Source organism: Brassica rapa, chromosome A08, assembly GCF_000309985.2.
Source record: "Brassica rapa cultivar Chiifu-401-42 chromosome A08, CAAS_Brap_v3.01, whole genome shotgun sequence".
NCBI classification, from domain to species: Eukaryota; Viridiplantae; Streptophyta; class Magnoliopsida; order Brassicales; family Brassicaceae; genus Brassica; species Brassica rapa.
Genome location: NC_024802.2, coordinates 7,037,105 through 7,062,664, shown reverse-complemented (window position 1 = coordinate 7,062,664; position 25,560 = coordinate 7,037,105). Strand labels below are relative to the sequence as shown.

General features: G+C 35.1%; 4 protein-coding genes across 6 annotated transcripts; 1 reads left to right on the top strand and 3 right to left on the bottom strand.

Annotated features, from left to right (window-relative positions):
• The first annotated feature begins 2,893 nt into the window (after nucleotides 1-2,893).
• On the top strand, nucleotides 2,894-4,402 carry LOC103833588 (non-structural maintenance of chromosomes element 3 homolog). Of its 2 annotated transcripts, none has more exons than XM_033276476.1 (7): nucleotides 2,894-3,031; nucleotides 3,136-3,184; nucleotides 3,262-3,511; nucleotides 3,579-3,731; nucleotides 3,784-3,901; nucleotides 3,980-4,094; nucleotides 4,183-4,402. In XM_033276476.1, exons 2-7 carry the CDS (start codon nucleotides 3,137-3,139, stop codon nucleotides 4,219-4,221), a joined length of 723 nt encoding a protein of 240 aa, XP_033132367.1. In that variant the 5' UTR covers nucleotides 2,894-3,031; nucleotide 3,136; the 3' UTR covers nucleotides 4,222-4,402. The 2 variants fall into 2 exon arrangements, with proteins under 2 accessions (XP_033132367.1, XP_009107918.1); XM_009109670.3 differs by having other exon boundaries at nucleotides 2,899-3,031; nucleotides 3,796-3,901.
• LOC103833590 (5'-adenylylsulfate reductase-like 4) lies at nucleotides 4,357-6,052 on the bottom strand. The gene is made up of 4 exons (XM_009109672.3): nucleotides 5,605-6,052; nucleotides 5,344-5,531; nucleotides 5,149-5,273; nucleotides 4,357-4,999 (listed from the first exon to the last, which is right to left on the bottom strand). Exons 1-4 carry the CDS (start codon nucleotides 5,803-5,805, stop codon nucleotides 4,560-4,562), a joined length of 954 nt encoding a protein of 317 aa, XP_009107920.1. The 5' UTR covers nucleotides 5,806-6,052; the 3' UTR covers nucleotides 4,357-4,559.
• A 5,803-nt stretch (nucleotides 6,053-11,855) lies between these two features.
• On the bottom strand, nucleotides 11,856-14,540 carry LOC103833586 (transcription factor bHLH80). 2 transcript variants are annotated; one of them, XM_033276474.1, is made up of 5 exons: nucleotides 13,478-14,389; nucleotides 12,931-13,065; nucleotides 12,758-12,823; nucleotides 12,313-12,381; nucleotides 11,856-12,131 (listed from the first exon to the last, which is right to left on the bottom strand). In XM_033276474.1, the coding sequence occupies exons 1-5, from the start codon at nucleotides 13,892-13,894 to the stop codon at nucleotides 12,078-12,080; spliced, it is 741 nt and encodes a 246-aa protein (XP_033132365.1). In that variant the 5' UTR covers nucleotides 13,895-14,389; the 3' UTR covers nucleotides 11,856-12,077. The 2 variants fall into 2 exon arrangements, 1 of the variants encoding a protein (XP_033132365.1); XR_004449920.1 differs by lacking the exon at nucleotides 11,856-12,131 and having other exon boundaries at nucleotides 12,348-12,537; nucleotides 12,603-12,823; nucleotides 13,478-14,540.
• Nucleotides 14,541-20,699: 6,159 nt separating this feature from the next.
• Nucleotides 20,700-24,843, bottom strand: LOC103833584 (alkaline/neutral invertase CINV1). Its single transcript, XM_009109666.3, has 6 exons — nucleotides 23,506-24,843; nucleotides 22,569-22,982; nucleotides 22,046-22,477; nucleotides 21,765-21,955; nucleotides 21,313-21,680; nucleotides 20,700-21,174 (listed from the first exon to the last, which is right to left on the bottom strand). Exons 2-6 carry the CDS (start codon nucleotides 22,932-22,934, stop codon nucleotides 20,876-20,878), a joined length of 1,656 nt encoding a protein of 551 aa, XP_009107914.2. The 5' UTR covers nucleotides 22,935-22,982; nucleotides 23,506-24,843; the 3' UTR covers nucleotides 20,700-20,875.
• Nucleotides 24,844-25,560: the final 717 nt, after the last annotated feature.

Here is a 25,560-nt window from a genome sequence, read left to right as displayed (position 1 = left end):
AAAATGATGCAAACTAATTTTATAAATAATACAAAATTTATTAATAGTAATATTTACATATTATTATTTTTATTTTTTTGTCAACTGATTTTCATTAAAGCCCATTGGGTTAGTATAAGGGATAAGTACAAAATCATTCAGTCCATACACGTAAGATACAATGGACTGATTTAAACACATGTGTAAGGATTAGAAAAGTCTAAAGCTACGTGGCATCTTCTGGAAAAGGTGAACCGCTTCGTGGAACCTCCACCGCCGAGAGAATTCCGGCCACCTCCTCCGAACATCATCTCCAGAGACTCTTTCCAATCCAACACAAAATAGACCTTGCACTTGAATCCCTTCTTCTCTCGTTTGCTAATGTCACCGAAGTGCCATAGGATTCCAAACTTTGCAAGACTGATGAACCCAAGATCTGATGGAGGCACGAGAGAGCAGAAATATTTTGAGACGTCTTCGAAGAAGACTCCAATTCTTCTTTTCTGATCTAGAACCCCCTTCAATCTCCAACATCTCGATTCACTCTAAAATAGGAACTTACACTTTTCCCCGATTTTATTCATCGGCAAGTGAAGATTTATCCTCTTTAAAGAGTACAATCCAGCATAATCAAGCAAGTTGTAAAATTTATAGCCTCCGGTTTGAAGATGAAGATCACGCAAAGAGAGGAAAACTCCGAGATCGGAGATTATTAACTTCAATTGAATCGGAGATTTCATAGAGAATGAAGAACAACACCGATTCAGATTGAAAAGCACACCAAAAATCGCCGAGCGAAAACATATCGCCAACGCGAAAACAAAAATCCGATAAACGGAAAAGATAATTCGATCTATAGATCGAACCTATTTCACAAAGCAAAAAGATAAAAGGAAGCTAATCTCATTCCTCTATGTGAAAGATAGAAGTGTGAGAACAGAGAGGAGAGAGAAGTTTCTTATTTATATTTACATATTATTTTAAAAGTTAACTTTGAATTATTGAATTTTTTATTGATAATTTTTAAATTGTATATGATTTATTGTTCACTAGTTCACTATAGTAAAGCAAAAAAAAACATTTATGAAGATCAATTTTTTATAAAAAGATTGATTTCATTAGGTAGAATATCATTCACACTGTAGTAAATTCAATTAGAATAGATATAAAATTGATGCTTATGTTTATACTATTTTCACCAAAAAGCGTATATACTAATTATTTCAGAAAAAAAAATTCTCGACAGCCTATGAATATACTAGACACACTGTCACAATAAAACACAGATTTGAATCTTTTTTAAGTAATTAGCATTTTTATTTATTTTTCCTATATTAATGGGTAAATACAGAAAAAGGAAAAAGCCTGAAAACCACCGTGAATAGTAAAAAATCCTTGAAAAATTGTTTTTGGTTTTTGTGTTAATAAAACAGTTATTTGAAAAAAAACTAGTTTCCCTATATTTTAGGGAATCCATTTTTTGAAAATCTTGATTGGATAAAAAATAGATTTTGGAGAAACAAAAACCAAAAAACTAAGGTTTTTGGTTTTTAAATTTTATTTAGATTTTAGATTTTGGTTTTTAGTTTTTGGTTTTGCAATAGTTTTTGTTTTTTGAAAATCATGAATGATTGTTTTAGATTTTGGTTTTTAGTTTTTAATTTTAAAATGAAAAAATAAAACTATTATTTTCACTTTAATCTAAAAACAATAAATATAAAATATAAAATATTATCATCAAAATACACATAAACTTATTTTATAATTTTTTTTTCAAAACAAAAACTGTAAATACAAAATAAAACTATCGTAAATCTATATAGATGCAAATATTACCATCGCCAAGTTTTGACAAAAAACATGAAAACATTTATTATAAATATTTGATTTTGCTATAGTTTTAGTTTTTAGAAAAACTTGAATGATGATTTTTCAGTTTTAAATTTTATATATATATTTTATTAATTATGTTAGTAACAAATTTATAATACAAAATAATCTTTAAATATGTTAGTAACAAATTAAATTAAATTTATAAATACAAAATACTATTTAAAACATTATAAAATTAATTTACTTAAAAAATTCCAATAACGTTTTGTAAATAGGTTTAAAAAAAGAAGCTAATAATGTTTGGGAAAATAAAAAGAATAAAAAAAATCATTCTTGCCGTAGGGAAAAACCACTAAAACATGGATTTTAGATTTTATGTGTTGGGAAGTAAAACTATGAAAAAAACAGTTTTCCTAAAATTTAGGGAATCTACTTTTCTAAAATTTTGATTGGATAAAAAATAGTTTTTAGAAAATCAAAAACCATTTCAAAACAATCAACCTCATAATGTCATTTGTGATGGTGGTTTGGTTGGTCCAAATAATACGATTTCTCAGAGTTAAAAAAAAGTTAAATTATCAAAAAAAAAGAATTATTCTAATATCTTTTGTATTTGAAACATTTCAAATTATTTTGATTTGCCTTATATGTTATCCAAAAAACCTAGAAATATCAACAATTTTTATCCACATTAAGAAAAATCATCTGAAAATCTAGAATTGGATTGGAATTGAAGTTTCTTGGATATTAACCAATTCTCAAATTGGATTTTTTTTTTTAAAAGAACTTAAAATCGAAGGCAGGCTTTATGAAAACTAAAGTTACTACTCTCTCCCTTTCAGATTACTTACCGTTGTTGTATTGTAAAATTTTTGTTTCAAAATAAATGTTGTTTTATTATTATAATTTATTTTTCAATTGGTTGAAATGTGGTTAGGTGTATTGAAAATAATGTTTTTATCTAGTAAATATACAAAATTAAATATTTTTTTAATCTGTGTGTCGAAATCTAAAACGACGAGTAATCTGAAACGGAGGGCTGATTGGCAGTAACAATGAAATCTCCACCGTCAGATTTGTGGGCTTCCCATACCTTCTCTTAAACCCTCTTGCTGAATCATTTTGGCCTTGTACCTTTTTCTCCCGCCAATAGATTCACAATAAATTAGGGTTTTCGAAGCATAATCGTCTCCGATTCTACATCTCCCAGTTTCTTCAGGTGAATAAATCTCTCAATTATAATAATCTAGTTGTTCTCGAAACATAGGAATTCCTCTCTGAATAAGTTCAATTTAAGCCTAATCTTGTGAAACCCAATTGCAGAATGGCTGATGAAGCAGATGCTCTTTCTCAATTTGGTATATCGAAGGAGGTACTGTTTCACTTTCTTCCTATTTATTATTATTATATATCGGAGATTGTTGTTTGAAAGGAATTTGAAAAAATCAGGAAACGGATAAGCTTGTTTCGGAGGTGATTAGATTCCTACTCTTCAAGTCCCATCAAAACTCAGGATGCTCTATTAAAAGAGAAGATTTGACTCAGATTGTTACCAAGAACTATCGTCAGCGTAACCTGGCCGCCTCCGTGATCAACGAAGCTAAGACCAAGCTCTCAAGTGTGTTCGGTTATGATTTGAAAGAGCTTCAACGCTCTAGGACTTGTTCTAATGCTCAAACAAGGCTTCCTCAGTCACAAAGTGAGACGACACTGGTTGATAAAAAAGTAGCGACTTTTTGATTTAGCTAACATGTTGGTTCCTCCAGGTAATGCTGACTCGAAATCGTATGTGCTCGTTAGTCAATTGCCGATTGAAGTGTTTAGGAAACATGTGGTTGAAGAAACAACGAGTCCTATGACTGGCTTTACGTTTGCGGTTCTTGCTGTTGTGCAGCTTGCAGGAGGAAAAATACCTGAAGGTATGTCTGATTTGTCCTTGTCTTTTGCATTTGTTCCTAAGTAAAATGGTAGTATGTTCCATAGAAACCCTTTGGCACCATTTGAGGAGAATGGGACTGCACGAAAGTGATGAGCATAATCCTGTGTTTGGGAGCAACAAGCAGGCCCTTGAGACGTTAGTGCAACAAAGGTGATATCTGTTAGAGAATTAGATGAAGATATTTTGGTCTTTGGTAATTCCTCCTAAAATGCTTCTTCATTTGGACAGGTTCTTGCACAAGGAGAAAGTGAGTGGCCCAGAGGGTAATACTCTGTTCTACGATCTTGCTGAGAGAGCTTTAGATGCGCAAGTTAGCGAGAGAGTTAAAGATTATATTTCACAGGTAATGGAAAAAAGAACTTTTGCTACATCTTCTTTGTGGATGTTGATCATGTTACGCAGATTTGATTATAAACTTGGTTAAATTGCAGATCCTGAAGAATGATGTCTCTGTTGTAGAGCTTGACTGATTGGTGGAAAAACAAGGCTTGGAGACTAACCAAATAGATTGTTTCAAGTCTTTGGCTTATGTATTTGTAATATTCCTTTGATCATTCTATGTGAAACTGCTTGAGGAAGTTAAAAGCACAATTTAGGATTCAATATTGACAGAAAATCACGAGCTGGCTAATAGAATATTGTCATGACTGATTTTTTGCTACAAAATAATTTGCTATGAATTAACCCCTCTCCAGGAGCAGCTGATTATACATGGAAGAGACAACTTTATCTTGAAAAGCTGTAACATATGCGTGATACACCCAAACATTTTAGCTGGTTACATTTGCTATCTCTTAGAAGTTTCAAGTCATTGAGAAGCCGAGCTTGCTCTGCTGTTTGATGAGCTGGACTCCCCAATGGAGACAGTTGCTAAAGACTTGGAGGCCCATGCTCTAGCGTTCATGGCTCCTCCCTGCAGATTGCTCCTCTTGCAAGGCTCTTTAAGATACATGCACAGTCGGCTCAGAAATCCGACGGTATGTTCTTGCAGGCTTTCTAATCTCATGTTTTGAGCAATCCGTGGCCAAGTAAACTTGGCAAACACAACCAGTGCAGGGAAAACGAAATAGAGCAATCTCAACAGTACGAATACAGTAGCAAGAGTTAGATAGGTTTCTTGTCGAAGCATATTCTCAGGCGATCTGGCCCATGTGAAAGGGCAGTTCTCTGGCTCAGTGTTGTTTTCGTTCCCGAGATGAGGAACCAATAAGCTCTTCTCGAGAGAAGTCTTATCCAGCGTTTCAATGCCTAGCAATTTCCTTGTTAGTTCACTAACTGAGCTAATTAAAAAAGAAAAGACTAGATAAACAGCTAACAGCAGGATCACAATCGCAACAATGTTTACCATTTGACTATTCTGCAACTTCTGATAGATAGTGGAACATGTAACATCTTACCAGTAACATCTCTGTAGAAAGCAACAAGAGAATCAAGCATTCTGGTCCCTCGGTATCGTGCCCGCATAGTTGAATTCATAAGTAAGAGAGTAGGAAACCCATGAACTCCATACTTAGAGAGAGTACTGCACCAACCACAAACAAAGCAATTACAATCTAAAACCAGCTTAAAAGATTGTGACTTTATTAACCAACCTTGGCTTAACGGACGATTCCTTAATTGCAAAGTGAGGAATTGATGAGTAGAGAGAAGAGATGAGATCAAAACTCGGAGTAAAAGACCTTGAGAAAGGACACCATGAAGCATAGAAGAGCAAAGCCACATAGTCACACTTGTTCTTATGAATCATATCCAAAGCTGTTTGCAACCAACGCTCGTCACCCTTCACCACCAGTAAGGCAAAACATTCAGACATTAACAAAGAAAGATAGAAAATTTCATGCGGATGTTATTACCTCAGTGACGACAACGAAATGAGGACGGTCGGCTAATTCATCACCATAAAATGGACAGGACTGCTCTCGAAACCCTAAGGCGTAATCTTTAACAGACCTCATAGCACAAATCGGAGCCCTAACGGATACGCCGTCGACGGCAGTGAACATTAAATTCCCAAACAGAATCACCAACACCAACAAAAGGATCCCTTTCTCCATTAACGAAATTCTAATTGATTGATACCCAGAAGTTTCGCTTCCCAGAAAAAGAAATGATGAGCTGAGAAGTCGAATCGAATCGTATCAATGGCGTTTTGGCAGAGATAATTTGTGATGGGAGGGGGGGGAAAAATAAGCTGTTGTGGTTGATTGGCACTTGAGAATTGAGAATTGAGAATTGAGATAGCTCGTACAAACAAAGCAAATCCTTTTCTTTTCTTTTTTCTTTCTTTTCTTTTTTTTTCCATTTGCACTAACCAAAATTGTTTGTTTTTGTCGGTAGTGACCAAAAATAATATAAACCGGGAATTCACTTTATAGATATAAGATCAACCGAAATTGTTAACGATTGTTTTATCAGAGATGGTGACAGCAACGACTAGGGTTTTGAAGCAAAGGTTCCGATTCAGATCTAAATCTCCGAGGTTAGCTTCTCCCAATCCATTTTCTTCAATTCGAAGAAGCCAGGCAAGAATTCCCCGATGCTTCAAATGAGAAAAAAAAAGATGAGATCTAGTAGCGTTTCAGAAAATCAGGCAAAGAGTTTTCTAGTTTCTTTCAGCGTTTTCATTAAGTCTTTGTGACTTCTTTTTGGGTGTAAAGAGTTGTAGAAGCGACAGAGCTAAGAGGAAGAACAATGAGTCGTATTCGCAAGAGAAAGGAGGCTGACTTTAATGGACGAACTAAAGGAGATGAAACTACTGGAGGAAGGGAAGATGGTAGACATTCCAGATCTGGAAATAGAGGATCTCATCGAGAAAATCTGCTAAATGTTATCGTCAGGTGTCTAAACCCTCAAGTTCACAAAGTTGGAGGCCTAGTGAAAGCTTTGCCTCCAATATGAGGTATGGAAGAGAGAGAGTGCGAGGAAGAGGAGTGGGTGAGGACATAGTTCAGTTTAGTTTCAGCTCGGAAAGTGACCTTCAGCATGTTTTAACGAAAGGGCCATGGTTCGTGAACGGATGGATGGTATCAATGAATCAGTGGAGTCCAAACCCTGCACCGGATTTTGTTCAAAGGATCCCATTTTGGATTAGGCTGAGAGGCTTACCAATCCACATGCTTAAGAATGAGGTGGTGGAGTCTCTGTTGGGACCGCTGGGTAAGGTGGAGCTAGTGGAACTTCATGCCAAGCATTCAAACTCATCGGAGTACATTATGGCGTTCGTGCATATCAGTACCGAGGAACCCCTTCAGTTTCGAAGGATATCAAGATTCAGGTCAGGAGCAACCATCCTCACAGAGTTGGAGTATGAGAAGCTGATAAGAATCCGCTTTCTATGTAAGAGGCTCACTCATGACCAATCCAAATGCCCGCTCCAGATCCAATCTTCTCATGACGAGGTGCGGGAAAAAAAAGAAATGAGTAAGGAGCTAAATTTGAAAACAAAGCTTATGGAGAAAGAACATAAAGCGAAAGAGGCTCTGCATAAGAAAGCGGTTTCAGGAGCAGTAGCCAGGAAGATTCCATCAGGTGTAAATCAAAGAGGAGGAAGGAACATCTCCCAGGATTTGAGTAAAGAAGACAAGAGGAAAGGAAAGCGTGTAGCCTCAACCCCTCAATTGGTTTGGAAGCAGAAAGGAGAACATGGAGGCTCGAGGCTATCCCATAGTACGGAGGAATCCACTGCGACTCCTAGAAGTTCTGGAGAGAGATGGGAGTGGTTTTGAGAAGAATGTAAAGGCGGGTAAAGGAAGATCATAGACAATCATGGAAACAGTATCAGTTTTCAACAGTCTTGGGAGTCAAGAGGATATGCAGGATGCAAAGGATAGTGGAGGAAGAAGCTCTCTTAGATGATTGGGTGGAGATTTGAGATCAAGGCTCAGTCGTGGCTCGCATGAAGAAAAACTTGAGGCTAAATCGAGTAAAGGAAGCAGAAGCCCACCCACAGTCTTTGAGAGGTTAGGAGGGCAGATGCAATCAACTCCAAAAGGGGAAGCATTGTAGGGTTCCTAGTATCTAAGAGGAGATGATTAAGCTCAAGTGATGAGCGGAGTTCAAAGAAGGCAAGATTAAGCTCCCAAGAGAAGTCGGATGCATCTCCCTCAGTTTTCCTTAGAATAGGAGGGACAATCACAGGAACAGAAACACATGATCATTCTGCTATAGTAGCAGCAAGAGTCTCGAAGCATTCTGCTACAGTAGCAACTACAATCCCAGTTCATTATGTCCGTAGGATAGCATTGGCAAGTGGTTCAATTTTTAAATAAGGGTTGATGGGTAATACCAACCCTTCGAGATTAATATGAGGATATAGAGTTGGAACTGTCAGGGGGTTGGGAAATACCCCTACAGTTCGACATCTACAGGGAATACATGGTCAGTATTTCCCTGAGATAATATTCCTCAGTGAGACCAAAAATAGAAGAAGGTATATGGAATATGTTGTGGAGAGGTTGGGCTACCACGACCTTGGCTCAGTAGATGCTAATGGAAAAAATGGTGTGTTGGCTGTCATGTGGAAGAACTCGTGCGAAGTAGATATCTAAGTTCTAGGTACCAAGCCAAGCATTGTAGAATCAATCCATTATATTCTCGGTTATGATTAATGCTTATCTGGTTATGGTTTCAGGAACTAAGGATGGTTATGGTCAAGCCAAGGAGCTGTGAAGGCTCGGTCAGTGAGAGGCTGTGTAACGTGTGGCTAGATGATGCTAGGGACGAACTAGTTATTGTCTATGAAATGGTTAAGAAGTTGTGTATCGGATCTCATGTTTCTAAGTAATACAAAGTTAACACATTTTTATTCTGATGTGCCATCTGTTCGTTTGTTTATGAACTTCATATTTGAATATGACTTAGTAAATAAAAGACGTAAAATGAATCAAACAAACAAGGAAATTAATAAGTAAGCATTCGGATCCAGATAGGTCGAGAGGCCAGAACTCGTGCGCAGTAGATATATTACAAGCCAACCAATGATAAAGATCCAAGAACTAAACTTCCAAACCGATGAGGCATCCAAACATGAACAATACAAACACGAGGAACTTGATAATCTGAAAAGAGAGCTCAATGAAGAGTATCTTAATGAAGAAAATTTCTGCATGGAGAAGAGTAGATTAACTTGGTTAAGGTATGGTGATAAGAATACCAAATTCTTTCATGCCAATAGAAAGAATAGAATAGTGCAACGTAGGATCAAGAGCCTTTTCGATGAGGATGGAAAAGAATGGTTAGCAGACCGAGATTTGGGTTGTGTGGCAGAAAGCTACTTCAAGAAGTTATTCTCTTCGGAGAATGTAGGTGTGGAGTTCGAGATGTGGAATGAGTTGTCCACAAGCCTCTCACCGGAGTAGAATGTAAAATTAATGGCACCAGTAACGATGGAAAAAGTCAAGAAGGCAGTATTCGGCATCAATCCATATAAATGTCCAGGTCCGGATGGCATGAGTGGTCACTTTTTCCAACAATTTTGGGAGACAAGCGGTGAGGACCTAACTAAAATGATGCAAAAAAAAATCGAAACAGGAGTGCTTGAGGAAGGTATGAATAACACCAACATATGCTTGATTCCCAAGACACTGACGACAAAGAAGATGTGTAAGTGTAGACACATCAGCCTCTGCAATGTGGCCTATAAAATTATCTCCAAACAGATGGCGCGGAAGCTGAAAAAGGTGTTACCAACAATTATTTCAGAGAAACATGCAGCTTTTGTAAAAGGTAGATTGATCTCTAACAACATTCTCGTCGTCCACTGAGTCACTGACTAGTTTGAAATAAAGCTTGTGAGTTTAATTAGTTTCCTCGTTATACATTGAAGAAAGCAAACGCTGAGAAATACTTGTTCCTCTTTCTTCTCGATAAAGTTTATAAATTCAAAACCTCCATCACCTTTGCTTAGACTCTGTAAATGTTTCGAATATACATATCACTAGGATAAGACCTGCGCCTTGCGCAAGGTAAATATATATGAAAATTATTTAAGAAATATTGTATGGAAACAAAATTTATAATATTGATCGAATTAATATATTTGGCTCTTAAACAATTTTTTAAAACTTTTTTTGTTAATTACATAATTTGTTTACTAATGAACTGATCTCATTTTTAAAAATATTTTAGGTCAAAAAATTATTTATCGCATAAAAACCTAACGTTTAGGCCGAAGAATCTCATGCCTACTATTTGGTTACAATAAAAATATGTCAGCTCAGTTTTATATCATGATTTAGCAATTTAAAAGTTAATAATGGTTATTAGAAGTTTACGTCTACGTGTCAATCCTATCTATCTTCGATATTTTTCTCTTTTTTTTTCGATATAATAATGGTTATTCCCTTGCTTTAGTTAATATCATATAGTTGGTATTAAATGTTTCTAGTGAGATATAAAAATCGAATTGGACTAACATGTTTTTCAATTTTAATTTGAGGCTGACACGTAGAACTAATTAACTACTTAATTGATTGACACATAAGCAAGAAGTTTTTTTTAATTATTACAAAATTGGGGTTATATATTTTCAAATGTTTCTCAATTAATATATAGGAGATGTGTTGATGATTAACAAAAAATCTAATATGTGCACTTATTAAACATTACCTTAATTCCTTCAAAATTTTAGAATGTTTAACCTTGGTGAGCACGTTTTTCCATTTGACTTATGGACTTGACGTGATACAATTTTTCGAACCCTCTATCGAGTAAAAATATCTTCTCTACTAATTAAAGGAAAATATAACTACTTTGTACGATAAATCATACCATTATTATTACATATTTAGTTTTCCTTAAGTGATTCCCATATATTTTTTAATCTTTCATTGGGACAAAAGTTTTAAGCATATTCAATATAATTTTCCATAAATCAAGTCAAAATCCTGGTTTGCGACAATTTAATTTTTATACGTACTGAATGTCTTATTTCAATACTGATCGGTTCTAATTAAAATTATAAACCGGTCACCATCTTTAACTTTTTCAAAACTCCATAATTTACAGAACATTATTGACATAGCTTCAATTGGTTACAGAGACGAAAGCTTCTTAAGTCAACATATAACTTCATACTTAACAATCAACATTGTTATGTCTCGACAGTTCTATGGTTAACTAATTTTTGTTCATGGCATCTTGTTTTCAAAGTGTTCTGAGTTAAAAAAGCTTAAGAAGCATACGGATTACTTTCGAAAGGAGACTGGGGCACTGACAGTATGAACTTGAATGTATGATCTTTTTTTATTAGGGATGAAATGCTTGGTTTATAATTCAGTGTATGATCGTTTGTTTATTATACATTGATAGTTTTTAGTGTATTCTCGTATTTATTATACATGAGCCAAATTATATTTCTATTGATAGGTATAGTAACATTCTCTAGCATTTAATTATGGACTCACCAATTTCTCAATTGATTCTCCAGCTGACACGTCACCCTAATTAACATTCTAATTGCTTGACGCCTAAACGGAGCTATTTTTTAATTAATACAAACTTCAGGTTATAACTTTTCAAATGTTCCTCTATTAATATATAGGGGATTATAGTACTTTAAAACAAAAAGTCAACTTTTGCTGAAAACTTGATAGTCTATCACATTCTACGCTCTAAATAATTAACTTCATCCTAAAGTCCATGACATTCTTGGCCTCTTGTCTTTTATGTAACTTATTATGTAGATAAAGGGCAAAGTAAAGTAATAAGTGTGAATAAACTTCATATCCTCAACTTTAATTTCTCTCCACTAATTAAATAAAAGAACATATTTGTTCACTTGCAAACATTTATATCTTTTTGTTGAATTAGTAGTTCACAAAATTTTAAAATTCTGGTATATCGTTGATCGTTGACTATTAGATGTTAAAATCTTTACAATATATGTTATTTTTACAAAAAAAATGCCAATTGCCTAATGCCCATGTCTACTACTAGTGTGACAATTTTAGGGATGGTGGCCAGTGGTCTTTATTCGTTCAGACATTTTCTTTCAATGGTCTTTTTGCCAGTTCTCAGAAGAAACCAAATTGTACAGGCTTCTCCTACCTTGACCATAAACCATAGAATGATAAAACACTAAAACTAATTTTACCTCCCCCACTTATACGAAGAACATGCGTACATCTTTATATTGCTTTTCTTCTTATTGTACAAAACTTTTACAGCTCAGAACATACATCAAATAATCTATTTTTTCTAGTTCCGTATAGGATCATGTTTCGAATTTTCGAACCGATCATCAGCACAAGTAGATTCAAAAAAAAAATACTTATATATATATATATATATATATATATATATATATATATCAATCCTATAGGAAACCTTATTGTTCTTCCTTAGGTTTGCATATGCACCTCCTCTGCTGCTCTGTCAACTCCTGAATCCATAAAAAAATTAACAAAATGATTGAAACAAAATATACAAGTCCTAATTTTTTTTTTCAAAAACAAAATTGTGTTAGTAACCATTGTTCTCTCTCCGTAGTTTTTTCTTGAAACATTTCCCTCATTTCCATATTGCTAAATTTATGTGGATATATGATATATATGAAAATAAACCTGGATCTTGCTTTGAAGAGCTTTCACATACTCCACAGCTTCTTCTAACATGTCTGCAGTGTTGGTTTGCTGCAAAAAAAAAAGAAGCAAAAAAGATCATAAAATCTGAATATCTGCAATATATCAGAGTTTCATCGTTCTCAGCGTTTCAGAAAGTATTTCTCAAACGTTTGTTTTTTTCATAATGTGTTACGAGGCAACTAATCAAGTATCATACAAAGAATCCTCCAATAAGAGGGTGTACAACCATAGTTTTGGGCTAGACCGTAATTTTGAAATTCCATTAGTGCCTTCACAAAATCATCCAACATTTAACATCCATTTTCCTTTACAGCTAAGCTTAGTAAGAGCGCTACTTCTTACCATAAGCTCTAAGCATTCTTGGCCCCATTTCGTGATTATTACCAAATTTTGGAAATTAATATGCGCTGCAATAGAAAACTACCTTATCCATGTTAGGAACAAGTTCTTGCAGCCTCCTGATCCGATCACTTATTCGCGTTCTCCTCACCTAGCAAAATGTATTAGAGACAATTCATAACAAGAAAACAAGAAAGATAGATACATAAGCAGCAGCACAAGTGATGACTGCAAAGCGTGAAACTTTAAAGCAAATACCCGTTCAGCAATGCTACGAGGATGAGTTGCACAACCGCGTTTAGCACGAACCCTACAAGGAACCGAGTCCTCAAGTAGCTTATCCATGTTGATATCCATCATTCCTGATACACCACCACTCATTTGCTCTTCTTTCTAATTCACGGAACAAAAGGGAAGAGATAATTATCCATATGAACATTTCTCATCTCACAAGTATTAGATGATCTTCAGATTTGAAAGCACTGGACTTATTGTAGTGACTAATCTGGCCTGATATTTTTTGTTTGCCATCTACTAAATAGAAGCTTTACGTAACCATTCACTCAAAAGAAAGAAGGGGCAATAAAAAAAACTATGCAACTTGCTGAGTTTTGTTTCAAACAAATGCAAGTTGTCAAAATTAGACAAGACTGCTTTTTACAACTTTCTTGTGGCTCCATGACTCAACATTTCAAAAACCTCATTAATCTATGAGTGACTAAGCATTTTGACCATAAATTTTATAAAAATTGACAACAATAAGAAAACGAAAAAAAGGGAACAAACTATTCCTCTACAAGCTTACCATCTGAGAAGAGAACTGAGCTTCAATTTCCCTCGACCGTTTACTCGCCGGAGAAATGTCAACGTTCGGCGGCAAGTAGTCGTAATTCGCCGGAATCCCAAAATTTGAGAAATACCCATCAGTCCCAGCTCCAGAGCCACTGAGAAAATCCGCCGGAGTGCTATTTTGACGGTGAAAGCCACCACCTTGGTGATTGTACAATCCCTGCTCAGCGGAGCTCGGGAACTCAAATGAGTCACGAGCCGAGCTTCCGGTAAGAAGCTCAGTCAAACAGAGGTTAGGTTTCAAATCGTCTTCCTCATCATCCACGAGTAGGGTTTCAATCCAAGTCGCGGGAGCTGAACGGATCCTAGATAACCCACCTCGGTTCCCCTCTCCACTCCCTCCTTCACCGCCGTCTCCGTCAGTGGATTGCATCGGATTTTCAACGGAGACTTCCTTAGTCGGTGAACTGAATTTCTCTGCTTTTATCGCGTTTTTTTTTTCTTTTTTTCAGGAGTCAGTGGAGGCAATTAGACAAAGCCACAAAGGTCTCCTCTTTTTCGCATTTCTGTTTTATTTATTTTAATTTTTGTGTGTAAAATTTCTTTAGCAGCAGACCAGATTGTTCTCCGTTTGTCTTTCACTAAAAGTTGTTGTTCTCGAAACATATCTGCCTTTCCATATTTTACATAGACCTCATCGTTAGATAACCATACTTTGTTGACTTTCCTAAGATCTACGGTCGATACGTAAAATACCACGTTGGGGTGAATCACACTGAAACAATCCTGGCTTTTACGTCACTCTTTAATTTTATTCTCCTTTCAATTTTTAGTGGATATGGTTAATATTCATTGTCGACCACTCGCAATCATGGCGCGTGGATACACCCTCAAATGTAAAGTAGATGAATGAAACAATCTCCAAGGAAACTCCATATAATTATAGTCAGTCGATTCAATATAATAGTTTTAATAAGCATCTGAGAATCTGAAATAACCTAATATATTTTTTTTGTTTTTGACCAACTCATGCCTGCATTAAATAGAAAAAAAAATTAGGTCTTTTTACCGTGAAAAAATACAAATTCACTAAATACCCAAAAACATTTCATCTCTTATGCTATCTCTCTGATCTTCTCTCTACAAATCTAGTTTTCTTTTTATTTTTTGTTATTTAGCAAATAAACTCTAAAAATCAGTTCCAAAAAAAAATTTAGTGTAAAGCATGTTTTAGCCAATAAATGCACAAGTCTATTAAACTTCAAGAAATGAAATAAAAACAATATGAATCAAATGTAAAATAGATGAGTGAAACAATGTCCAAAGAGATTCAATATAATAGCTTCAATAAGCATTTAAGAACCTGAAATAACCTATATGATTTTGAAGTTAAGAGATGCAGCATGTAGAATGTAGAAGGGCTCTCCGAATTTCAAGGGCTTCCATCATGCAAGGCAAAGAGACGAAGTCTTGATATGGATCCTCAAGTGATATTTCTAGTGGATGTGTCAATAAAGATCCAAGCGAGGCCAGCTGCTTTAAGATCTGATTTCTAAGCTACATCAATGTTGCAATTAGTGCTGGTTGGAGATAGATCTTGTATCGGAGGCGGCAGGATGTAGTTCCAGAGTGGTGTTTTTAAGGTGATTTGGTGTTTTCCTATTCCTTGATAGTTATTAGATCTTTGGTGGTGGTTTCGACAAGAGAAGATCGTGTGTTCTAAAAGAGAAACTGATTTCAAGAAATTGATATATGATATGCTCACATTACAGAAAACAAACTCTCTGAAATAAGAGTATAATCGTAGTACTTGAAGATCATATCCACAAAAACTCACTATTTCACACAATAGATTTTAGATTCAGATTATGCTAGGCAGTAAATGAAGTTGTAAGCGATACACAATTGTATGTTTAAATGCAATCTTTTTAAGCTGATAAATCTCATCGGATATTTGGAGTTGATATTAATATGCTCTTATGAAGTTGTAAGTTGTAAGCAATTGGGAAAATGCTAGAAGTTTCCCTTAATCCCTGAAAAGACCCTAAACAACTCCAAATATAGATAATATGCTCTAAAATGGACTTATACCATGGTTAACCGGTAAAAACCAAGGTTTATCAACTCCCCTAAACTTATCATTTTACCCTAAAGCAAAACATATATATCAGCATGATTTAACTGAGTATTCCCCATAACTAGTATGGTTCCAAATGTAAAGGTCAGGTGAAGAGATTATTGGCTTGATCTTGAGAATGATCTCTTTATCCTACATGGAAAAGAAGTCAACTAGCAAATTTTGATTCCATATATGAGAACTAACTTTGAGTTTCAAATCAACCGGAATGTTCTTCATAAGTGGAATGCGCATCATATCTCCTTCTACTAACCAAGGAGAAGACCAGACTTATAGAGACCTATCATCTTCTACCATATTTCTAAGGCCTTTTAACAATAGCTCTCTGCCAAAGAGAATGCTCCTCCAAGCATACGAAGGACGGAAACCTAAAGAAGCAGGTACCTAAAACACTCAGGTAGACCAAGATAGGTACCTGCTCTTTGAGTGATGGGATTCTTCTCTGCTTCTTTAACTGAAGAGATTACTCTTTGTCCGCAAACTTGTATGTCTTCAGCGCTTGAAGCAAGGAGATAGTTACGCATTTCTTCAAGAACCTCAAAAGCAATACAGGGACGATCAGATAACAGATTGATTCCAACTTGATCTTCCTTCAAAATCCCGAATAGAGGATCATTCTCAAAAAGAACCTGATGTGTTTGAGGAAGCTGAGAGATAGACATGCAACTAGATGAACGATCATTTGAACCTTGTGCATGTTCCAGCAAAGGACATCGCTCCTTTGCATGCGTTAATCTTTAACAATGGGAGCAACGCTTCTGGATTTTTTTGCAATAATAATAGATAATAGTTTGATCACCACCCGGTAGATTCAAGACTCGATTTCTTTAATGGTCTGGAGACATTAAAGCAGATTTTGACTCTGACATAATCTTGTCTTTGTGGTTTATCTGGATCGAAGACCACCTCTTCTACATGGCCGATGAGATCCCCCATATCGGAAATAGCTCTTTTGGTGTAGTGATTGAGTGGGATGTTACTGATCCTAACCCAGATTGACACGAATTGGAAGTATCCAGGAGGAGGCTTCTCAATCCATTGTTCAATGGCGAGACCCCAGTCGTCATAAGTCTGCATGCCTTTATCAAGAATTTCCTGAAGATCGTGTTCATGTATGAACACAAACTGGAATTTTTTTTTAGTTAAGGCCAATCCGCGAACTTGATTACACTTTTGCCATTTACTCTGTAGATTGATCGAGGATCAGATTTGACATCCTTTGAAATTATGGGCTTAGAAGTCGACCGATGAGGCTGCATGCACTCTTTTCAGAGGCGTAATACTGAGGGAGATCTAGAAAATTGAAATGAACGTTGTCATCGTCTTTGAGAAGATAATGCTAACATTGCTCTGTCCATTTCTAAAGATATAATGGAAAGCTTAAGAGACATTGAGGTAAAAGAGTAAGAGAAATAGAAGTTGATGAAGGGATTAGCTGACGAAACTGAGAGATTTAAGGTCTAAAGCTCTTTCTGGTCGAACAAACCACGAAAGAGAAACTGAAGCTCTAGGGAGGAATTTCTAGAGAGAGAAACTTGGTTAACTTAGATATGGAAATACTGTTTTTAGCAACATTTTATTTAATTTTGGATAAGTTCTACCATTTCTAATCCACCTCTATTTTCATCTTTATATTTTCTTCTAAAATAGAAAAAAAACTCTATTATAGAAGTAAAATTGCTCCAATGTATGTCTCTATAATAAAAAATTTATATTTATCGAGGAAAATATAGAAATTTGATATTTTGACCTCTAAATATAGATGCAAAAAGTAACATTCTTCTATATTTTGCTCTAAAGTGGAGAAACTCTATTATAGAGACATACACTGAAGCAATTTCATCTCTATTTTAGAGGAAAATTAGAGGTATACATCGGAGATGATCTAATAACTTCATATATTGGGTATTATCCAATCGGGTTCAAGTAAACATTAGTTACCCGTTTAAATACTTCTATATACACTAGGGATTGGTCCGCCCTACGAGCGGAAGAGTTTACACAAAATTATTTTATATTAAAGTATATTTTAATTTTACAAAACATTTGTAAAATTATTTTAAATTGAAGAAAATAAAATAATTTGATCTCCAATTAGATTAAAATCAACGTTTCTTATAATCAAATATTTAAAGAAACCAATTTTTATCTTCTTTATTTTATAATTGTAATTATTATTTTTTATTTTTTAGTTAATTACACACAAACACGAATAATTACGTTTATATATATATATATATATATTGTAATTGATTATAAAAATAAGTTAGTATACAAATTTAAAACTATTTTGTTAATTGTTTTCTGCCTAATAAATTTAAAATGTTAGAATTCATAGTTTGCTGTGTATTTATTAAATAATTTCGAGTTGATAGTATGAGTTTGAAGTAATCAATATTTTGATCTAAATATTTTTTATTCTTGATTATGTAGGTTTTGTAACTAATTTTTTTGCATAATCAAATTTACCAGTCTAACTTAATTTATATAGTATGCAATCTTGGTTTGATATAAATATCTTTTTCATTAGTTTGACCAAAAATAATTCTCTTGCAAGATTATTAAGTAGAAAAATGGGTAACGTGATTTAGATAAGCAGATAACTAAAAGGTTTTCATTCCAAACTGAATCATTTTATTATAGAGAAAAAGTTTAGTTGAAATTGGCCAAACCTACGAAATGCTATTGTCCTCCAAACAGATTTATGAGAACCTGTTATAAATGAAAAATTAGACGAAAACCAAACTACTCTTAAGCAAACTACCGCACCAAAAGGCCAAAACTTTATATTTATATCACGAGTGAAAAAAAAAATACGACCTCTTGTTGGAGAGGTCATTATTTTCTTTTATCTATTGGCCATCATCACGAGTGACAATAAATTCTTACACTATTGGTCTGGTGAAAAAACTGAGACACATAGGGTATATATACAACACACTCGTGATGAATCTCTCCTCTCCTTTTGGCTTCCTTTCATCATACTCCAGCTTCTCTTGTTACTCCTGGACCTGTTTTATAAGTAGTCAATCGGTTTTTTATATATATCATATAAGATACAATAGGCATGGATCAATAACACTTGGCCTCAAGAAATAAAAACAATAAATACATCGTAAGAGGAAAAGATCATACCCAATGGCCATCTTGAGGATAAGCTTATCTTTATCAATCATGTGAGATGTCTTGGTGAAGACAGTGTTATGGTAGTAAGGGTTCTAATCAAAGAAAAGATCAAACGTGAATCTTTTTGGTTCTTTAAACCTATTCAATTTGATATCTTTGAGATACTTGCGAGCTCATTCATCTTGCTTATATTTAGTATAATCATTGGAAATCCATCTAGAAAGAGAGTAACATTTTCTTTAAAAACATATCCTAATAACGAACCTCCAAACCGGCAATCTCATTGTTCTTCAGTGCAATAAGCCTCAAAGAACAGCTCAAGTGTGAACTCTTTTGGTTCTTGAACCTTTTTCCACTGGAAATCTATAAGATACTTGAGAGCTCATTAATGTCGCTTATTTATCTATAATCATAGGGAACATACATCAAGTGAGAATCAAATTTTCAGAAACGAATCTCCTCACCGGCTATTTCATTGTTTCTAAGATGTTGCAAACTTAGTCACCAACATGTGTGTACATTGTATAGATGATCCTAACAAAAAATCTCGTTATCACAAAATAAACTAACACTAAATGCCTAGATGACAAAGCCAAGACATACCTTTCACAGTCTTTCATTTGGCGTTTCTCAAAGAGGATGCTCGAGTAAAAGACGAATGTGGATCCCATAACTTCATTATCATCACTGTTGTCATAACGAATGTTTTTTTGTATCAGCTTTAGTTCTGTTTCTGATTTCTCTGTGGACCTTGCTGGAGCTGTGGATCTCGCCGGGGCAAGCAATCTCCACTGGCCAATCTTGACTCGCCCTCATCACGACCTCCACCGCTTCCGCTCGAAACAGATCTAAAAACCACCACTTCGTCCTCACCGTCCTCTAGCAAAATCGTGAAGAGGAAGAAACCAGATCTGTGCATGCTTCCAAAGCTTCAGCCGTTTTGAAGCAGCTCCGCCGGGCTCCACACCACACACGTTGATATAGAATTGAAGACTAAGTAGCGAGAGCTCCGATTCAGTGCAATGATTTACAGCGGTAACTGTATCAATTGAAGTCGCTCAGAGGTGTTACCAGCTGGACTTTCAAGAGACGGTGGTCGTCTAGGAAAACCTAGGGACACAGAAAAGGAAAACTCAGTTGAGGTCATTGAATAACTCATATCGGAAACAAAGAAGAGGAAGAGCAAACGGAAATGGAAGAGAGACTGAGAACGAAGAGCCAAGAAGATAGAAAAATTAGGAAAAGAAAATCAGCTTTCGTTCTCCTTCTCTCTCCTCCATTATTTTTTCTGGGTTTCTTCTCCCTCATCCTCTTTGTTTTCATGTGATTGAGCAGTTCACGATCTAGAATAAATATAGAACAATAAAAAAACCTAATTTATTTATTTTCATTCAGACAAACAGGAGCAACCAGAGAGAGGAGGAGGAGGAACGAACCGTGGAGAAGCGTCCATGAGGAACAACAATAACGATAATAATTTCGAAGGGAAGCGACGAACAAAAGAAGCCGTGAAGAGGATCATGAGAGCAGATCTGGAAGTGATAACATCTAAGGTATCTCCGGCGAAGATCAAGATGCCGACGATAATAAACCTCCTCGGAAAAAAAGTTACCACAGACACAATCCTCAACAAATCCAAGAACTCGAACCGTACTCCTCTCTCTCTCCGATTCAAACACATGCCCTTTCGTTTGATCTTAGATTAATTAATGTCTGAGTGGCCATTCAGATTCAACATTTGGGCTAAAAAAACGCAAGCCCAACATTACCAGAGCCTTGCTGACATGTCGAAAAAGAGTCCTCTGATTGGCTGATTTTTTAATCTCATGTGGACACCCTCCCCATGGCTTATATTCTCCTTTTAGTATTGTATTGATAGTTCAACTTATGATTTTCTGAATCTCGACCGGTTTAGATTTCGGGTCGAGATATTATGATTAGTCCTAATTGTAACATCGATAAAAAAAACGGCAAATGAGCTTTTCCCAACTTTCTCTTCTAACTCGCAAAGCAAGAAATAAGTAATCGATAAAGTTTTTGACCCTTCTCCGGCAGAAGTTTTCAATGACATTATTATACAACAACCAAAAAAGTGAACCAAAAATAATACCGTAGGAAATACAGAAGAGATCGAAAACCGAGATCGGTTATTCAAAGTTGCGGCCAAGACGCAGATCGCTTGATAACTGGTTTCATGAGTTTGTCTTCTTCGAGAGATATCATACCGATGTGTGAAGGATCTTCTAGCAACATTTTAGCCACTAAGTAACCAGCTATTGACCAGGTCTGATACTTCCTAGCCTGCTTTCCCACGTACCTCCCGAGCTTGCCGTCGTAATACTCTGGCCAACAGTCTCTGTGAAGACGCGATTCTATGAGGTCAACCGCACGTCTTGCGATCTGCGGTCTTCCAGTTTTGATGCACGCTGCTGTTAGCTGCCACAGCAAAACTGCACGTTGCAACAGACAAAATAAAAAGTCGGAATTAAATCGATTGTTTGATATGCATTGTCAGTAACATTAAATTATTCAGACCATCCAGCTTTTCAACTTTTAATGCAATCAGTTTAAAGGGAACGAAAACAGACCTGGCCAAGAACCTCCGTTGTGGTAGCTCCACCGAGTGTTCTTGGGGTCACAGCCAGTGATGATGCGCCACTCGTGGCCCTCGAGGCAAGGATAACAAATCTTGAGCGGCATCTCGCCTACAAGCTCAGCCCACCTGTGCTCAAGAAGGTCCATAATGGCCATGGACTGATCAGGAGTTGCCAAGGACGAGAGTATGGAGACGCAGTTTCCGAGTGCAAACCACCGGAAGTCCATATGGGCAGGTCCTACATTGCCCACAAAGTAGCCTCCCCGGAGAGGCATGAAGTCAAAAACCCAATCTGGTATGGAGTCCGGCATTACATTGAACTTGTTCACCGCGGTGTGTGAGTATTCCTCAGTCTTGTACCTTCAAATAAAAAATAAAATATGTAAGTATTTTTTTTTTTTTGTTTTCTAGTTTATATATTATCTAAAGAAAAACAGTACATACCTGTAAATGTCATTGAGCTGCTGGTAATCAAGCCAGAAGTAATTGCGCATATGGAAGCTTAAAGCGTGAAGTCGCTTAGTGATCTGCTCAATGCACTCTCTGCCATCTCCGTCAGGCTTTAGCATCGACAAGGCACATCTCAGAGCCATGTAGAACAACGCTTGGATCTCAATTGGATACCCATAAACACCCTTATATTTACAAAGAAAAATAAAACATTAGTATATTTATATATATAATAATGTGTGTACAAGCTTAATCAAGGATGTCCATTAATTTACCATTCTTCGATCAATCATGGAACATCCATCCGCACAAAGAAGCGTAGGGAACGTGTCGAACCCTTCAGCTAAGCACAAAGAGAGGATCAGTTTAATTCCCTTTTGACACTCGGGTGTCTCCGAGAGAGTCAAATCTCCTGTAGACTTGGTGTAAGCACGGAGAAGAATAATCCACCAGAACCCTGAGTCAACAGGGGCCACTCTTCCGATGGCGGTTTCACCAAAATCTGCAACGAGGTGGTCCATTTCTCGGACAGGATCGTGACGCACCTTGAAGCTTGCAGGCATAACACCTTTCCCTAACTTGAACCGGTCCACACGCTTCTCAGAGTCTTGAAGCTGAAGTGTCTTGAGCAAGAAGTGTTTCACTATGTCCGATTCTCCGTTCATCAGAAACGCCAGTGCACTCGGCACAAAATCACGCACAAACACCTAGCAGAAACAGAACATATAACATTCAACAATACATAAGTTGGAACCTGATATAGAGCTATGAGCCAGACAAACAAAGCGTGATTGTTACCTGGTCGTAGTTTAAGACCTCGTCGGTCGTATTGTCGACAGCTGCGAGAGTACCAACAGGATGACCACGGAAGAATACCATTGACCTCCTTAGGGCCTCCCAGGCCTCAGCCATCATCGGATGAGGCTCAAAGCAGTTTCTAGCAGAAGAGAGAGGGGTGTCGAGCACCGACCTGCCTCTTGGAGAATCGTGCAAACCGTCGTGTCTACCGTAACCAGCCGATAGTTCACTCATTGACCTCTCATCAAAAGATCTCTTCCGTTCGATCTTCAACCTCGGTTTGTCCAACGCTCGAGTCAGATCAAGATCGTCCATCTCCGATAGAGAGCAGTGTGAACCAACAGCTCTTAGTCCAAGTGGCTCCATCTCGGTTTAAATCGATTCAATGAGTCTTTAATATAAATTGACCAAGATCTAAATCAAGATTCAAGACCAAAAAATAATAACGAGATTAGTATAAAGATACTGTAAATATATCATTATTTGACTCGAATCTTATGTAAACGCTGTTTTAACGGAAAAAAAAAACAAGACATCTAGTGTCGTTGAGACACGCGAAATTAACTTGTCCAGTATACATTCTCAAATCTCAATCCGTAAACAAACAAAATATTTTCAATAAGTATCAAACAAAAATAAAACAAATATAGTCAAATGAAACAAATATTCTCAAATCTCCAACTTAAGACTTTGTTCTTATGAGAGAAGCTGTTCTTCTTGCTGCTCTATCCAAATCGTAAAATGAAAAAAAAAATATAGATCAAGATCCAATAACAGACACATTTTCAAGATCAGTCGTCCTTGCTCTAGAAAGTATTAAACATCAAGATCTAAATCTACATAACGGAATCGAAATGAAAAAAAAAAAAACAAAGAACACAAGCAGATTAAAAGAAAAACAAAGTGAGTTTGTTTGTGAGGGACAAAGGAATCGGACCTCCGGCGGGGAATAATAAACTGAAAAAGTCGTCAGAGGGGCGAGTAAGTTTGATTATTCTCCACGAAGCCTCACCGTGAAATTGGAGAAGATGGGAGATTTATAGGAGACTTGGAAAAAGGCAAGAAGGGAAAAAAAGAGGATGTTGAGTGCAGAAGCTGCTTATATATTGACCGAAACGGAACGAAACGTCACTTTAAACGGGTCTGGAAAAAGGGCGAATTTTATTACCGGTTAGATCGGCTCTGTCTGATTTGGCCTTTGTACTTTTCTCTTGGGAAACTTGGTTTATCGGTTTCCCGTGTCACTTTTTCTTTACCGATACACACCAAACAAAGTTAGGTGGACAGTACGTTTACTAGGCATTAACATATTATTAGGTTAGGGAAATTGACAACCTAAAAAAATTAAATATAATTTTATTTCACCAACTTGTATAGATTATTGGGGGTGTCACTCACAAGTTCCAATGACTAAACTTTTTTTTAAAACTATCCAATGACCAATTTTCAAAAAAAAAACAAAACAAAACTATCCAATGAACAAGCTTAATATAATTATTAAGTTAAAAGATCCCAAATAATCATGAAATACTGATATAATAATTTATTTTTAAAAAATCAATAGCAAATCAAAACAGTTTTATAATATTAATATTTTTAATATATTTATATAAATATATTTATTTTATTATTTTATTTTAAATTGAAAACGTAAAAAATACCCATCTTTTTCACTATAGCATCATTTAAATATTTTTTTTATTATTATACAGAAAGTATCATTTTATAATTTTAATTATATTTATATTTATTATAAAATTAATATTAATTATAAATTTTATTTATTAAAGTATTATTGATATATAATTAATAAGAAAATAAATGTATTTATATTATTTTTAATATGTATTAACTTATTAAAGTAAAATTCTTCGCAAAACCGAAGATGTATATTTTAAAGGTTCTTTTCTAAAAGTTACGGACTCTATAAATGAGCGCCCTACGCCTAATGTTTCATGCCTTCCATTTAACATTCCATTTTTTTTAAATTTGTAATAGTAGAGATTTGGTGGAGTTTTTTTCATATTTTTTTTTATTAAAGATGCATGCGACAAAGTGATCAATTTTATAAATCTTGACCGCACTGCTGAATTTTTGCATCCGAATAAACCTTTTCTTCCACTACGACCTTATTTTTAAATAATCAAATAAAATTTATGTTATCTATGCGAAATAGATTTTTGGAATCGACATCTCTCGCGTTAACAGTTAGAGTGGTTAATATCGTTTATATCCTTCATGAATAAAATGTATAAATAAATTAAAAAATAAAAGCAAAATTTTAATTTATTTGATTAGATAATTGATTAAAATTAATAATAATAAGAATTATCCAAAATATGAAAATATAATTTTAAAAAGAGATAATTTCTATATATATTGTATTGTTATCTGAAAAATTCTTTTAGTGAAAAGTTAAAAACATAATTATATAACTAAATATTAATCAAATAAAATTCTTAATTATATAGTTAAAAATAGAATATTGAATTATCCAAAATCTTAAAATATAATTTTAAAAAGATAATTTCTATATATATATATATATTGTATTGTTATCTAAAAAAGTATTTTAGTAAAAAGTTTTAAAAAAACATAAATTACATAATCAAAAATAGAATATTGAGTTATTTTAAGATTTATTTTAGTATAATAAATATATTGTACAAAGAACTTTTCAAAAATTTATGAAAATGTTTAAGCCCGCATCACGGGCAAAACACCTAGTTTGTTACATTGCTACTAAAGTTTTCTAGTTTAATTCTTAACTAGATTTTGATCCGCGCGGTTGCGCGGATGTTTTTTTCACATTTATATATGTAGAAATTTTATTTTATATCATTAGTGGAAAATATATGTACATCAACCATCTTTCAAAATGTTTATATGATTTTTTTAAACAACATAATGCTATAGTTTACATGTTTATCATGTAATTAATTGTTTTTAACTATCACATGTATTTATAGCTACTTATTATATATTTGTAGTA